Source organism: Corylus avellana, chromosome 2 (genome assembly GCF_965113065.1).
Source record: "Corylus avellana chromosome 2, dhCorAvel1.hap1.2, whole genome shotgun sequence".
NCBI classification, from domain to species: Eukaryota; Viridiplantae; Streptophyta; class Magnoliopsida; order Fagales; family Betulaceae; genus Corylus; species Corylus avellana.
Window position 1 is genome coordinate 41,802,089 of NC_142491.1, and position 16,678 is coordinate 41,818,766.

General features: G+C 35.5%; 1 protein-coding gene across 1 annotated transcript; it reads right to left on the bottom strand.

Annotated features, from left to right (window-relative positions):
- Positions 1-3,643: 3,643 nt before the first annotated feature.
- On the bottom strand, positions 3,644-5,229 carry LOC132184900 (transcription factor MYB62). The gene is made up of 3 exons (XM_059598694.2): positions 4,893-5,229; positions 4,653-4,782; positions 3,644-4,554 (listed from the first exon to the last, which is right to left on the bottom strand). The coding sequence occupies exons 1-3, from the start codon at positions 5,041-5,043 to the stop codon at positions 3,972-3,974; spliced, it is 864 nt and encodes a 287-aa protein (XP_059454677.2). The 5' UTR covers positions 5,044-5,229; the 3' UTR covers positions 3,644-3,971.
- Positions 5,230-16,678: the final 11,449 nt, after the last annotated feature.

The window sequence follows — 16,678 nt, forward strand, 5'->3', positions numbered from 1 at the left end:
ATCCCTTGGCAATCATGCCCGAACATGCTTAGATGCCCACTTTTCCAAAAGCATAAACTATCTCATCTTGATCCGACTACCGCGGTGCTAGCTCCTGATAAATTTTTGATTTTTTTTGTTTAATTTTTTTTTTTTTATATTCTTTTTAAGATAAACATTATTTTTGTATTTTTAATTGTTTGTTAATATTTTTAGTTTGAGAAAAGAAAATAACATTGTTAACAAAACAATGCCATTGTTAGATCCATAATCAAACTTAATACTATCTTTGACTATACATTAAACAATAACGATAAGCTAACTGAGCTAATGGGCCAAGTAATTTCCTTTATTAATGCAGTACTAATTGGGTTGCAAGTCCAATTAGTATATACTGCTAATTAGTATTTCACTATAATTGGCTTGCCTCATAAATAAAATGGGCCATGTTGTCCGTTTTAGTTTCTTTTTGTCGGTCATTTAATTAGTATTTTAATATTAAACATGTAAAATATAGGGTTGGATATCGGTTATATCGGTCCGGTTATACGGGTTACCGATTACCGGCCGGTAAGCAATCGGTTAATCGTTTCCTAACCGATTACCGACCAATAAAAAATGATACCGAAAATTATCGATCATATTAGTAATCGGTTAAACCAGTTTTCGTGGGTCGATGGCCATGGAGTAGAAATGTAGAATAACTAGAAAATAAAGAAAAAGAGAAACAAAAAGAAGGAAAAAGCAAATTAATTGATGGGCATACCTTTAGAGAAATCGAAAGTCGAGAGAGTATGAGGCTTTAGAACTGATTTCACAATTTTCTCTACCTTGGGACTTCGTCGCTGACAGCTTTGAGAGTTCGACAAGAATCGGTGACAGTCGTAGGTGGCTTCGGTTTTTCTGAGACTAAAATTCCCAAATGATAATCCAGAGGCTAATCCAGCAAAACCCATCAATCAATAGAGAAAAACCAACGAAATACTAGAGTCTAGAGATTACCTGCGAGGTTGCGACTCGGCAAGAGAGGGGTGTTAGGCATGCGAGCGTGCGACAGTGCGAGAGAGTGAGAGAGGACTAAGGAGACTTAATAGAGTGGAGGCTGCAGACGGGACTCGAGGGACGAAGGGAGGGAGTTTTAGGGTTAGGGGAAAAGAGAGCTTCAACTGGTCTATATATTGAAACCAAAATGACGTCTTTTTTGTTTCATTAAAATTATTAAATTATAAAAAATTAAAAATCCTTATCGGTTGCGGTTAACCGATTACCGCAACTGATAACTAAAAATTAAAATTTTTTAACCGATAACTATCGGTTGCGGTTAATATCGGTTCGGTTAAATGTGATTTGTCGGTAATCGGTTAATCTGCCCACCCCTAGTAAAATATTTAATAAAATGAGCAGAGTTTGAAGTAATGGCTTTTGCTACTAATATTAAATTATCAATTATTTCAAAATTTTAATCTAATGTGAGATAATAAATATAATCATTGAATCAATATTTTAACAAAAAGTAGGGCTATCAACAACGGCAAATTAGGATTGTGTTCTATAAAAGAATTGTGGGATTGCAATGTTATAATTTTCTTCGGAAAAAAAAAAAAAGGATGCTTATTTAGCACTGGGAGTCTGGGATGGTCAAATAGGTGGTGAAAAGGATACACTAGTTGAGAATTTTATAGGACAACTAAACATAACATAAAGATGTTTAGGATTAATCAAATTAGTTGTCTTCCTAGTCATGGTCATGTCCTTGGCATTAATTCTTCTACGTACTCTTTTTTGTTTTGTTTTTTCTATGCTAGAGAACAAAGATTACAGTACTTTCCGTGATTCATCTACACCTCAGATTTTTTCTGTGGTTTACAAGATGGCAATACTTTTCCTCCTTGAGTGACATATTCAGTTAATTTAATATATATCTCGTCTCCGTCAATTAAGCCAGGATTGAATAGAGTACCCTAAGGTTATGGCCTAGCTGGATTGGTCAAAGTTAGCAACGTATCAAGACCAAGCAATTTCTTCAATGAATTTCAAAAAAAAAAAAAAAAAAAAAAGAGCAGCAAATTACCAAATGACAAGTATGCCAACCAACACAAGTAGTTTTCTTACACGTTAAGCCGTGTCCAAAGGGCAGATAACCTACCAAGCATGGCCATGGATCCACAAGAAGAGCTCTCCTGTTTTAGTTTGAACATGATTTTCCCTTTTTCATTTGTACCTTTCGGGCATTGATGACGAATACCCTATTTATGTAAAAACTCGCATAATGAGGAGAGGGACCCACGTCGGAAGAAGGGGTCAGAGAAAAATTATGAACAAAATTTTTTTTTAACTGAGTTAGAGAAATTTTCAACAACCTGATTTATAAAACTATAATGTATCATTTGAGCATGTGAGAATCACATTATTTTTTTTTAGTAGTTTTATAAAAATCATTTGCTTCTCACATACTAAGAAACACATGACAGTTTTATAAAAAGACAAATTATGTCCTAAAATTGACTTTTGTCCATTATCACGTGTTTTTTTAATAGCATGTTGAATCACATGCATCTGCCCATTTTATGTTTCAATTCAAAAATGATCTTATCACATAGCAACGGTCTAATGGGGCTAAAGGTGTTGTCTCATAGTAATGCATTAAGAAGGTAATACAAAGTGGGAGTTTGAAAATATAAACTTTTGCTGAAAACGACTTGAAGTTTATCATACTTTTTGCTGGTGTTACTTGTACTTCCCTCAAGCCTTTGTATGTGAATTTTGATGATTGAAACCACTATTCACTGATCACCTGGTGCATCAACATGTGGGGGCTGCTTTAGTGTTCACAGTCATGCTTGAACAGAATGTATGTAATTGAGGATTACATATTGAAAAGTTTTTGTTAAACATATTCTGAAAACCCTAAAGAATGATGATCACCATGAAAACAAGGCTAGCTTCCTTCCTAACTATATATGATAGATATGTAGAAAGGATCTTGAAACAAATAGTTTTCACTTTTCATGAGTAGCATGTCCTTTTGATGAATATGATGCCTTCCACATCAAAGAAAAATGATGGTGATTGGACAAGTTCAAAATTCCAGGGAGTTGAGGTCATGCCAAGTATATATTCATTGAATTTATATGTGCAAGGAATTCTCAAGCACTAAAATCTGCAGCCTACGTGGAAGCATTTTGTTGTTTTAGGTTTTCTGCCATGCCATTCCCTGTAATTTTAGGCCTTTTTTTTTTCTCTACTGTATTGATTGTATTGGAGTCTTTGTCTTGTATACTTTCCCTTCAAATTTCCCCTTCGTATTTGCTTAAAAAAAAAAAAAGAAGGGGTTTGGCTTTATAATCATCTTCGGAAAAAAAGAGTTTCAAACTACTTTTAAGAAGTGACAGCCCATATGCAGAGGAGTTGGTCCACAGTCGTAATTATCTCAATGAATTTTGGCAAGCTCTGGTACTTGAATATTTTGGAGAAGAGAAGCATTTTCTGGCCCCCTTCCTGCTTAACAGCACCTTCACCACATTCACCGCCCTTTCCTAAGAAACATGTACATAATAATGTATGTGCCCCCACAACTAGATGTGACTCCACCTTCCTTTCTTTCTTTCTTTCTTTTACTTGCTATATATCTATCCCAATATGGTTTGCATTATAGGGTGACATCTGCAAATAATAAATTTATTGGCTTGTTGAAAATGCATTGATAACAACCCCCATCTGGGAAAAGATACATTTGCTTCATCTATACACATGTCTTGTCCAACTCCTATACACCCCACTACAGAATATCACTCACTTTATACATACATCATTCATCAGTAAAATTCAAATTTGCTGTATTTAGATTTTCAGTTTCATAACAAAACCTTCAAAATATAATATTGGGGTAGTTGAGTTACAATGAGTATATAATTATATATATATATATATAACCCTATCTGGATCAGTACAATGACTAAAATCATGATGATCTATATGGGTGGGAGCTAGCTTCACATAATTTCATTCATATTCCATAAAGAATTTGCCATGTTGTCAGAAAGCCAATCACTATCTGCCATATGGCAATCAAACAGAGAGTTCTCATAGGTGTCCGTTGCTGACATGGGGTCCAGGATGAGTTCCTCCGTGTCAAAACTTCTGCCGTCTACAAGGTGACAATCACTTAGATTTGGATGGTTGTAGACTGTAGCAGTGCAATTATCAAAGGCATGGAAAGGAGCTGCTGGGTGTTGAGGAACTTGAGACTCCTCTTTTGAGATTTTCATATTGGAATATTCTGAACTTGAATTTTCATTGTGATGATGATTTAAAGTAATGGGCATCATCAGCTTTCTTGGTGGAGGAGATGCTGAGGATACAAGGGAAGGAGCTGAAGAATTTATAGGGGGGGAAGAAGTTTGCTCCATCTTCTGCAGCAATCTTGGCATCCAAAAACACCTTACTGCATCAACAAACTTCTTGCTATTAGACTCGATATTAAGCTGCCGCGCCTGCTTTTGCACCCTTGTTCTCCAATAGTTCTTGATTTCATTATCTGTTCTTCCTGGTAGATGCTGCGCAATCTTTGACCATCTGGATTTCCCAAAATCAACAACACCAAAAACCAATCAAACCCTAGCCCGCTCAAAATTTCCAAAAACAGAAGAGCAAAAATCAGAAATTAATTTCACCTATTGCCCCACTTGGAATGGAGTTCAAGAATCAAGAGCTGCTCTTGGGGCGTAAGATTCCCGCGCTTAATATCGGGTTTTAAATAATTCAGCCATCTCAATCTACAGCTTTTCCCAGTTCTCTTCAGTCCTTTTACAGTGAAGACAAAAGAAAAAAAGCGAGTCAACTCAATTGAAGAAACGAATTAGAATATCTATCTTATATAATTAATGTGATAGAAAAATGGTTCGTTAATTTACCTGCACATTTAGCCAACATATTCCAACGACCTTCTCCGTGACAGGCAATGTAATGGATGAGCATACTATCCTCTTCAAGAGTCCATGGACCTCTTCTTAGCTCCATATCTTCTTCACTAGATTTGCACACCCTCTTTGTAGCAGCAGGCATATCTTCTCTCTCTCTCTCTCTCTCTCTCTCTCTCTCTGTGTCTCTTGGAGGTGGTGGAAAAGGTTCCTTTTTTTCTTTTTGTGTGTTTAACTTAGATCTGTGAAAGTAACACTAGAAGCCATGGATTTATAGAATCCAAGAGGGTTCAAAACTACAGCTTGGATAAAGAAAAGTAATCACTGATTAGAATTTATCCACATGCTCTTGCCTCTCCGTAGAAAATAAAATAAAAAAAATAAAAAAAGAATAGAACTTTTAGAGATGGGCTGCGTCGTAGGTGGCAAATCTAGTTGGCTAGGTGATGGTAAAGATTGGTCCTACCTAGGTTATCTCCAGGTCATGAAAAATACAATTAGAGAGACCCTGACCACATTAAAGTGTTTTCAATCGTCATCAATCAAGAATGATGTGAGACACTTGCTTGGGCTGCTGCCAGCTGCCAGCTGCCTTTAATCCTCATTCAAATCACAAGGCCATGATCATCTCATTGTCTCTCAAGTGGGTCCACCGTGAATTGTTTGTTAATTCATTTGCTTTGATTCTTTGAATAATTTAATCTCGAGTGTGCGAAATTAAAATAATATTATAAACGATAATAAAAATGAAGTTGTACGACTATATCTCATTTAATAATTGAGTTTACTATCAGCTTAGTATTAAACTAAAATAGGCTTATATTTAATTGCAAAAAATGCATTTTACCCCCCTAAATTTGATTTCTATTTTAATTTGAATCCCAATATTTAAAAATTTGCAATATACTATCATAAAGTTTTAAAAATTTGCAATTCAAACCCTCTATTACTAATCGCCGTTTCAGTAGACGAAAATTTCACCACGTGAGACGCACGTGACATTTTTTGTCTTATCCTCCCCAAATTGCTCCTAAAAAAAAAAAAAAAACCCCTGGGCCACCCCATCTAGCTAGCTTGGGGGTAGCCGAGCCACCCCCAAGGAGCCAAAGGGGGTGGCCCAAGTTTTTTATTTTTTTGGGCAATTTGTAGAGTTTTACATAATGGAATTTTCGTCTACTCTGATGGCGATGAATAAGGGATGGTTCAAATTGAAATTTTTTGAAATTTCAAATAGGTACAATACAAATTTTTAAACATTAGGGTTCAAATTGAAAAAGAAGTCAACTTCAAAGGATAAAGTCAATTTTCCCCTAATTAATTAGAGCATTTAGATTGAAAATGCCACTCAACAAACTCTCCACTCAATGTTAGATTTAATACTCTCTCTGAATGTACATAGCAAAAGGTGAAAGTTATTTAACTTTTTAATGACATTTCCTGCTTCTCTTTCCAAAAGTGAAAGGAAAAATGTAAAGAAAGCAAAAAAATAATGATATTTAATTTCTTAAAGAGACAAATTTGATAACTTGACAGTCAGTTTCACTAATAAAAAATAATATTTAGTTAAAGTAGATAAATATTTAGAGAGTTTGACGTAAATCAATAGAAGTAAATTTTAATTTTTGTTTGAACAGCTCAATATCAATGATTCAAGTGAGAAATTAAACTCATAAGAGGAGGAGAGATAAGAATTGGGCTTGAAAAAGCCCCGTGTTTCCTTCGGGGAATGATTCATTCCATTGGCTTGTGCTTCTAGATATTGGTAAACAAAGAAGCGTGATTGACTGGGCAAAAAATATTGCATGATAAAACTTAACAAAGTAAACGTGGAAATATATGTAGTGTGTGTTGAGTAGGGCGGCATTGAAGCATGTTGCGAATTTTATTTGTGTAGTGAAGATATATTATATGCTTTGCTCCAACCACACCAAACATTGTTTTTCCTTATGCCCTGTTTGTTTCTCCAACCCCATCGAAGCTAGAGACAAAGCACTCCCAAAGGATCACGTGCAGATTCCATCAAACTGAAATAGATTAATTATTAATAGTCAAACAGAGTGCAGCTAAATTTGACTGTGTTACTGTTCACCTTCATGTTGCGTCACTTGCAGTCTATCTATAATTGTTTATTGAATACAGAGAAATAAACAAATTCTATTCGAGAATTGTTTATTTGCCACTAAAAATTACTACTTTTACTGTTTATCAATGATGTTTGAATATTTAATATTATTTTTCTAAGTTGATTGATTTCTTTATGTATTTTAGGGTTTAGTACAAGCCCACTACTTATTCTTTCTATAAATTACGAGTTATGTATGATATTTCAATACAATACTCAATAGTAAAGATGTAGTTTGTAAATTCTCTTTACGCATCCGCTCTCTTCCCTCTCATTTCTCTCTTTATTCAATATATTTAATAGATAAGGAAGTAGATGAGTGTTAGACATACTCTTAAAGGTTTGTTTGGGTGTGCGTTAGAGGGGATAAAAAGTGAGTTTAACACTCAAAAATTCGTTTGAAGAAAAAATACTCGTTTGGTAAAATAAAAAAAATTAAAAGTACTTTTAAAGATTCAAAAAACTCAAAAATAGTCAAAATGCATTTTAACAAAACCTTAAAAATAAATATTTTGTCAAGAAAAACACTTTTTGCCTTTAAAACTCTATTTCTCGAACACAAACCAAAAAATGCTCTAAGTATTCACTCTATGACATGACAGTAAAAATCATCATAAAAGTTATACGAAAATAAACACTTGAGGTAGACATGCACTGCTTTTATTTTTTTCAGACTCTATCGCTCTCACATGCACAAAAGAGAGTACTAGGAAGGGAACATTGAATGTGGGGGATAGTAGTGGGGATCAGAGAGGCTTGAAGATAGGAATGGATTTGTATGAGAATCAATAATTGAAGGTGCAAGGTGGGATTTGTACTGGTGTGGAGACTTGATTCTCACAAGGATAGAGTAATATTCCATTTCGAGTAAATAGCTGTATCACTGGACAGATGCCTTTATCACTCCAAACCCTTTTCTTTTTGTTATGCTAATTAAACCTAAGGTTAATTGCTCATCATCATATGACTTTGTTTTACATAAAATGTCCATGCAATTTTATTTTTATTCACTATATACAATATTACTTCCCTCAATAATTGCGACTACAAATTGACATGAACATGACAATAATTTAAAGTGCACGCGTGCTTATGTGGCAGAAAACTGCCTATGAATGAGGCTATGAACTAACATGTATTATTTGGAAAGAGAGAGATGGACGAGGCGGAAGGAGGGAGGGGACTGGTATAGGCCATGGCCTCCCTTTCAATATCTTAAAAATAAAGAAATAAATTAAATAAATAATGTAAGGTATTGGTCTTGCCCATAATAATTTTTGGTTCCGTCCTTGTGGAAGCAAGCATGATGACGATGCATAGTTATTTTGTTTGATATACACGTATGCAATAAATTTTACAAACTCACCACACAAATTATGCATATCAACATGACGAGTAACTGTAACTACTTTTTCTTCGCGTGACCATAGTAGTCCTACATGTCCACTTAAAATTAATAACAAGATCAGGGACTTCAACGATGAAAAACGGTAGACACTCCTTCAAGCCCAGTTGTGTCATGGCCTGACCCAGTTTCACTAGAATAACCTAAGAGCATCACCAATGAGCTCTTTAAAATGTACAATTACCCAAAATTTAGAGAAGATTCTAAAAAGCACCCATTTATCAAGCTCTCCATCATTTCTCCGCATTATCTATTGTCAGAATCTCTTTGGTGGTTAGTTTCAATCAACTAACAATCAATAAAAAATAATATTTAATTAAAGTAGAAAAATATTTAGAGAGCTCGATATTTAGTGTTTGTAAAAAGTAGTTAGATAAAATAACAAAACTAGATTTTTTTTTAGCTAAAATTTAGAGAGCTCATTGGTAATGCTTTAAGGTGGTTTATGTTGAAAATATTCGCTTCGGGCCGGGATTCGAATTCACGTTCTAGAGCGTACTCAACCGCTTGAAACCAGTTAAGTACTGTGCATATATAGATAATTAGATAGGGGTGTCTGGTAATTAAGCTGTGACTTGCGTAATCAATCGGTAGTTTGATTCTAAGCTTGGAGAATCTTGACTCTTCATGGTCACGGCACTTGTTCTCCTCACATGATCGATTCCACATAAAAGACACAAATACTGACTGACTTATGTGCATAAAAAAACAAAGATTGTCTATAATTTGAAAAATTAAATTATTTAATTCTCCGTTTTTATCGACTTAAATTTGTTGAAATAAGTGCTGATTTAACAGTGTATCGTAATTCGCTATTTATGCTTAATTATAATTTATACGATCAGTTTTGCAATGTAATGTATTTGAAGTTTAGATTAGATTCTTATTCTTCCCTTTCCTCATTTCTAATTTGATTTTACGTTTGATTCCACAAAGTACACCATCATTGCATATCCTCATAGCTAGGCATGAGGGCAATATATGCCATTTTCATATGTCGATCGTATGCTCTCTCTCTCTCTCACATTCCCTTTTCCCAATTTGGTGATGATGGAAAAATTTCAGAAAATAAATAAATAAATAAAAAATGACCCCAAAGTATGGAGGCCAGGCAGTACTATCTACCATGGTAGGTCCTCATGAAAGTATTGGTGGACTGACAATTAACCAAAAATTCCTTGCAAGGCAGCATTTTATTCTTTGACAGAACCTCAAGGTGATGGAACAAAATACAAAAGTAAAAGACCCCACACCCTCCATCCAACCCAAACTGGACAGCATGAAACACAATATGCCCATTTTACAGCATCATCTCTGTGCCACAATATGCCCATTTTATTACCATACCTAATTGAAATCCTTGTTTCCAAGTCATAAGACAAAATTTTCTTAATTATTATCAGCTGGCATATTGAGCTAACCAAGGTGTAAGGTGAAACGTTTAATTAGTAGCTCCTAAGTGTTGTTTCCGAGTCATAAATCTGTCTTTTTCCACTCGAGCAATGATGTTGGATGTCATGGTTTTGCATCATGTTCCTCAAAAGGTAGTTTAATTTGGTTTCTGAAACAACTAAAATGTGCCCACAGGAACATTGCATTTGCACTTGAGGCATGAGGCTTAAAAGTAAGATCCCAACATGTGATTAAAAATAAATAAATAAATAATTTAACCCGCTACACTTGTATCTCACTTTCATCTCTTTTGATTGATGTGACACTGGCATATCATTTCGGCTAATGTAGCAGTGGCACATCGACCCTTCTTAAAAAAAAATTTCAAAAATTGATGATTACTGTCACATTAATATAATAAAATAAAAGTTTGACAAAAATTAACATTACTTTAAAGAGAAAATTTTTTTATCAGAGATGGAGAGTTACCAATTACCCTTTGCCTTTTTGTTAAAAAAAAATTAACAAAGATAGAGATAGTTACCAATTATCCTTTGCCTTCTTTTTTTTTTTTTTTAATAATTTATTATTTTATTATTATTATTTTTATTGAATTACCCTTTGCCTCCTTGAATGCATGATAATACAGTTAAATCATAGGTCATCCCTTCAATGACGTGTTTGAATATAGAACCATCATAAATCTTGTCACATCATCGAGCGTTTGGTCATTCAGGAATTTAATTTTATAGTACATGTTCATATAATTGGTACTGTTTGGATATTTATGAGGGATTGGATGTGATGGGTTAAAGTGATAAGAGTTCCACATCAACCCACCCAGTAAACCTGACAATAATCAAGATTCAAGAACGAGTGATTAATATTAATATGTATTATATATTAACTAAAATTCAATGGCATAAGTTTTTGCATTTACATAATTTCTTAATATGTTAGGAAATAAAAAGATAATTTTTTTTTTTAATCTTATGAAGTATATTTTTGTTATTTTAGACAGTAAAAAGGAGATATTATAAAAAATTAAAGCATTATAATTCGAATGACTTATACTAGGAGTTGCATGTAATTCCTTCAAGAGCCCATGAGTGATGCAGGACTGAGGAGGGGTTGTGGTCCAGAATTCAAACAATCTACTAGAGTTCAAAGTCACATTCTGTAGCTCTTCTTTGATGAGCTCACAAATGGGCCATGTTAGTTTTGAAGTAACATGGATTTTTTCACGCTCTGGGATGCACGAATTGCCTCGATCACCAAGTTCTCAACCGCTTTAATGTTGACAATTTTATGGTCGTACCTTAGCAATTTGGTTACCTACTTTTATTGTGGCTATCATGAGTCTAGAATGCTATCTTTCGCAAATCCTCCCTATGGACTCGAATTTGATAGTAACTTGAACGAAGATCTAACTTAGGAACTACTGTGCTCCTCCCAATTCATCAAGTAGCTGATTTATAACTAAATTCAGATACTTGTCGTTCAAAACTTGATAGTCCACGCACATTTGCCAAGTTCCGTCATTTTGCGTACAAGTAACCTAGGTGAAGAATAGGGGTTGAGTCGGTTGACAATGGGATTTTATGATGCGGGCGTCTCGCATTTCTTGCACGATCCTTTTTAATCTCTGTTTTTCTGAAAATTTGGGTAATGGTACAATCACACATTGGTTGGTGCACTTTCTAGCAAGAGAGGAATTCAGTGAACTTGTATTCTTTGAGGCGAGAGCCATTTTGGTTTGGAAAAATATTAAAAAATTTCGATAGCAATAATGGTTCCAATTCCGAACTGAGTTCCTTTATTGATGTCGCATCTTCACTCCTTCATTGTAATAAGGGAAAAATATAAAAAAGCCCCCCAAACTACCAGCCGTTTTCGATTTAGCCCCCTAATGTTCCAAAAGTGATAAAGTAGCCCCCTAAACTACCAAACTATTGCATTTTTGCCACTCCGTTAGTCAAAACCGTCAGTTTGGACGGAAACTGCAAAACGACGTCGTTTGTTACAGGTAAGTTACTACAATGCCCTTTTGGGAAAAATATAAAAAAGCCCCCCAAACTACCAGCCGTTTTCATTTTAGCCCCCTAATATTCAGAAAGTGATAAAGTAGCCCCCAAACTATCAAACAATTGCAATTTGGCCACTCCGTTATTCATTACCGTCAAATATGATGAAAAATTTAAAACTACATCGTTTTGGCAATGGTAAGTTACCAAAATGCCATTTTTGGAAAAAAAATATCATATTAAAACAAGCAAGCAAAACGGCGTCGTTTTGCTTGAAATTAGGGTTTCCTTACACTTACCAAAATGATGCCACTTTGGTAAGTGTTAGGAATTAAAAGAAAAAACCCTAGACCCCACGCAGGTGACCCACGAAAAAACCCCCAACCCCAGTTTATCTTTCTCCCCAAAACCACCGGCCACCACGTCGTCTATCTCCGACAGCCTGTAAATCTTACCCATAACTCAATCTTTTTATTGTATTTCATGGTATAGCTGTCGGATCGGTGTTGTTTATCTACGAACGTGATTTTTTGTTTGATTTCTACAATGGGTAAGAATTTTTCGGTGGCGCTTCGTAGCTAGTGGATGGTGTGGCCGGCGGTGATGGATGGTGGTGGCAGGGGCAGTCGTTTTGAGAGAAAGAGAGAGAGGGGCGTTGCGTTATTTTCACTTGAGGGAGAAGGTTGCCGGAGATAGAACGATGTGGTGGTCGGCGGTTTGGGGGAGAGAGATAAACTGGGGTTGGGGGTTTTTTCTGCGTGGTGTCTAAGGTTTTTTCTTTTTATTCCTAACACTTATCAAAACGGCGCCGTTTTGGTAAGTGTAAGGAAACCCTAATTTCAAGCAAAACGGCGCCATTTAGCGTGCTTGTTTTAATATGATTTTTTTTTTCTAAAAGGGCATTTTAGTAACTTACCATTGTCAAAACGACGTAGTTTTGAATTTTTCATCATATTTGACAATAATGACTAACGGAGTAGCCAAATTGCAACTGTTTGGTAGTTAGGGGGATACTTTATCACTTTCTGAACATTAGGGGGCTAAAATGAAAACGGCTGGTAGTTTGGGGGGCTTTTTTATATTTTTCTCAAAAGGGCATTGTAGTAACTTACCCGTAACAAACGACGTCGTTTTGCAGTTTCCGTCCAAACTGACGGTTTTGACTAACGGAGTGGCCAAAATGCAATAATTTGGTAGTTTGGGGGGCTACTTTATCACTTTTGGAACATTAGGGGGCTAAATCGAAAACGGCTGGTAGTTTGTGGGGCTTTTTTATATTTTTCCCTTGTAATAAGTATCCCTTACAATTCTTTTTCAAAATTCGTTTCATCACGTGGTTACCTAAAAGTTAGAGAATTTGAATATTTTTTTTACCTTGTTTTAATTTAGCATAGGCTAATGAGATTTATAATCTAGAGTGTTACAATTCAAATATATAAACTTTCTTTGAGATAAGAGATAATCTCTTTAAGATAATAGATAATGTAATCTATCTATAGAGTTTCAAATATGTAATTTATCCTAATCTAAAATACAGCTTGTTATCTTGAGTCTTGTGACATGTAAAATTTCTCAGATAAATTACCATGTAGAAAAGCATTTTGAATATCAATTTGCCTAAGTGACCAACCAGATGAAATTGCAATAGATAATACCAAACGTACTGTTGTTGGTTTAATTACCGGGCTGTAGGTATCTGAGTAGTCGATTCCAGCTTGTTGGTGAAATCCTTTTGCCACTAATCGTGCCTTGTAGTGATCAACTGAACCATCCGCCTTCCTTTTTATACAAAATACCCATTTGCATCTAACTAAATTCTTGGCTGTAGAGACATAAACTAAATACCAAGTATTATTTTGTAAGAGTGCATCAAACTCATAATTCATAGCCGTTCTCCGGTGAGGATCCATGGAGGCTTGTGTATAGCATGTGGGTTTTGTAATATTGAGAGCACTGTCAGCTATGAGAGCATGTGGGGATGAGTATTTTGTGGAATCATCAGAGAAGGGCTTTGGTTTGGTAATATTATTTTTTGCTCGTGTGAGCATAGGATGGTTATTTACTGGTACGACTGGTATAGGGATATCTAGGTTAGTTTCGGCAATTGGAGAAGATGATGAAGATATGTGATGGAGGGGTTGTTGAGCAGGGGACAACGGCACGTGAGGCGTGGGATTTATTGAGGAGAGAATATTGGGCATATGAGTTGGTGTAGTTTGTGGCGTGGGCTGTGCAGAAGGATAAGTCACGGGTTGGGTGGAGAGAGGAATGGATGGGCACACGGTTTGGACTCTAGTTGAGGGATTATTGTCATGTGTAGGTGGGAATGGGACTCTAGCTGGAGGATTATTACCTTGTACGTGTGGGATTCTAACTGCAGGGGTATTGCTGTATATGGTTGGGATTCTAGATTGGAGGAGTATTGCATGAGGGTAGGTGTCAGACGTAGGAAATAGAGGTTGTTGGATAATAATAGGATTTGTTGGGTAGAGATGGGTATTATCTGGAGGATTTTGTGTTTCAATGGATAAAGGAGTTTGGAGGGGAAATATGTTTTCTTCGAAAACGTCTTTGGATATGTAAAGACGACCAGTTTTGAGATTGAGACACGGATAACCCTTATGACGTATACTATAACCCAAAAAAATACACTGCACAAATCGAGGTTGCAGTTTATGAAAATTATATAGACGAAGATTTGGCCAACAAGCACACCCAAAAATATGTAAAAGTGTGTAATCCGGAGAATCTTTGAATAAAATTTCATAAGGAGATGAATTTTTCAAAAGAGGTGTGGGCATGCGATTTATGAGATAACATGCAGTTTGAAAAGCTTGTTCCCAATATTCAAATGGAACATGAGCATGAGAGAGTAGAGCTAATCCAGTTTCGATTATGTGACGGTGTTTGCGCTCCACAGCTCCATTTTGTTGGTGTGTGTGTGGACAAGAGAGACGATGAGAAATACCCAAATTTGTGAGAATTTTGTTGAGGGAGCGATATTAGCCTCTCCAATCAGATTGAATGTTTTTTTTTTTTTTTTAATTTTTGAGTTAAAATATTGTTCAACATATTTTTAGAATTTCAGAAAAATAGGGCAAACATCACTTTTGTAAGATGTTGGAAATAACCACGTATAATAACTATAGGCATCTAAAAATGAAACAAAAAATTTATTGCCATTTATGGAAAACATAGGAGCCAGTCCCCAAACATTAGTGTATATCAATTCAAGAGGATAATTAATACGTGTTGAGGACAAAGAAAAAGGAAGTTGTTTGCTTTTTGACATGTGACAAGCAAAGCATGTCAAAGGCTGATTATTTGAAGAAACTAGTAAATTAAATCTAGACAAAACATTTAAACAAATGCGAAAAGCTAGATGCCCAAGCCGTGCATGCCAATTTTGAGAAGATGTGCGTTCCCCAACATGAACAAATGCAGTTTTGGGCGACACAGAGGATAAATGAGACTGAATTGCAGACTGAGAGACATATGGAGGTGGACGACTAAGAGAGACCTTGACTGAGAGCTTATATAGCTCACAATCATTTAGGCCTTGAAGAAGAATTTTCCCCGACCCCTGTTCCTTTATAAACAAATACGAAGGATGAAACTCAATGAAAGTATTGGTTTCAATAGTGAATTTATGAACAAATAGTAATTTTTTTGTGATGGATGGAACATGTAAAACATTTTGCAATAGAAAATATGCATTAGGAGAGGATAGAAGGGTGTCACTCGTATTTTGAATGGTTAAACCCGTACCATTACTCATACGGACTAGGTCAGATCCGGTGTAGTTGATGGATAGGTGGTTGAGATTATTGAAATCGAATGCGAGGTGATGGGTGGCACCGAAATCATCGGATGTGAGGTGATGGGTGGCGCCAGAATCAGGGTACCAATTTTCGTCTAAACCGCCTGATGGGGTGGAGAAGTTGGCTTACATGAGGGGATGAGGCTCTCGGGTGGTGATATGTTCTTTATAGCATTGGTAGCAATCAATTGCAACATGACCCAGACGATTACAAATCTGGCAAAGAAGACGTGTGGATGAGGATCCACGGTTGTAGGAGCCACGACCATTTGGAAAGGAGCCACGGTAGTATGCACGGTGGAGGGAGGATCCACAACTGGAGTTGTTGAAGTGGCCTCCACGGTTGCCACGGCCACCGCGGTGAGGTGGGTTTCGGGAGGCAAAATGCACGATTGCCATTGATGAAGGGTAGGAGGTATTGACATGAAGGGAAAAAAAAATACGTAGGAAGAAAAGACGTTGTTCTGATACCATGTAAAGTCAAAGAATTTGAATTTTTTTCACCTTGCTTTAATCTAGCATAGGCTAATGATATTTATAATCTGGAGCATTACAATTCAAATATATAAACTTTATTTGAGATAAGAGATAATCTCTTTAAGACAAGAGATAATGTAATCTATCTATAGAGTTTCAAATATGTAATTTATCATAATCTAAAATACAGCTTGTTATCTTGAGTTTGTTGGGATAAGACAGGAAATTATCTTATGGGAGTATTTATCATTTACAGTTACTAACAATAGTGTTACTACGTTTTCTTTGGAATATCACTATTTTCATTCATCGTAAGCTTCATGGTTAATTTGGAGAAATTTCAAAAAGCCGAATCATATAAACATTGAACAAAGGAGCTGAAATATTGAACACTCACATTACAAATCATATATATATAAAAGCTGAATCACTCTAAAAAATTCTTTAATATTACGACATGTGGCGTAAATCCTTTTTTTTTAAAAGGATAAACTGGTTTTTTAAGGCATACTTTTTTAATCGATTTTTTAAGAGTGAACC

Coding starts and splice junctions, on each gene's coding strand:
- LOC132184900 (XM_059598694.2), bottom strand. CDS start 5,043: ATGCCTGCTGCTACAAAGAGGGTGTGCAAATCTAGTGAAGAAGATATG. Junction 4,783..4,892: donor TATGTTGGCTAAATGTGCAG/GTAAATTAACGA, acceptor TCACTGTAAAAG/GACTGAAGAGAACTGGGAAA. Junction 4,555..4,652: donor CATTCCAAGTGGGGCAATAG/GTGAAATTAATT, acceptor TGGGAAATCCAG/ATGGTCAAAGATTGCGCAGC.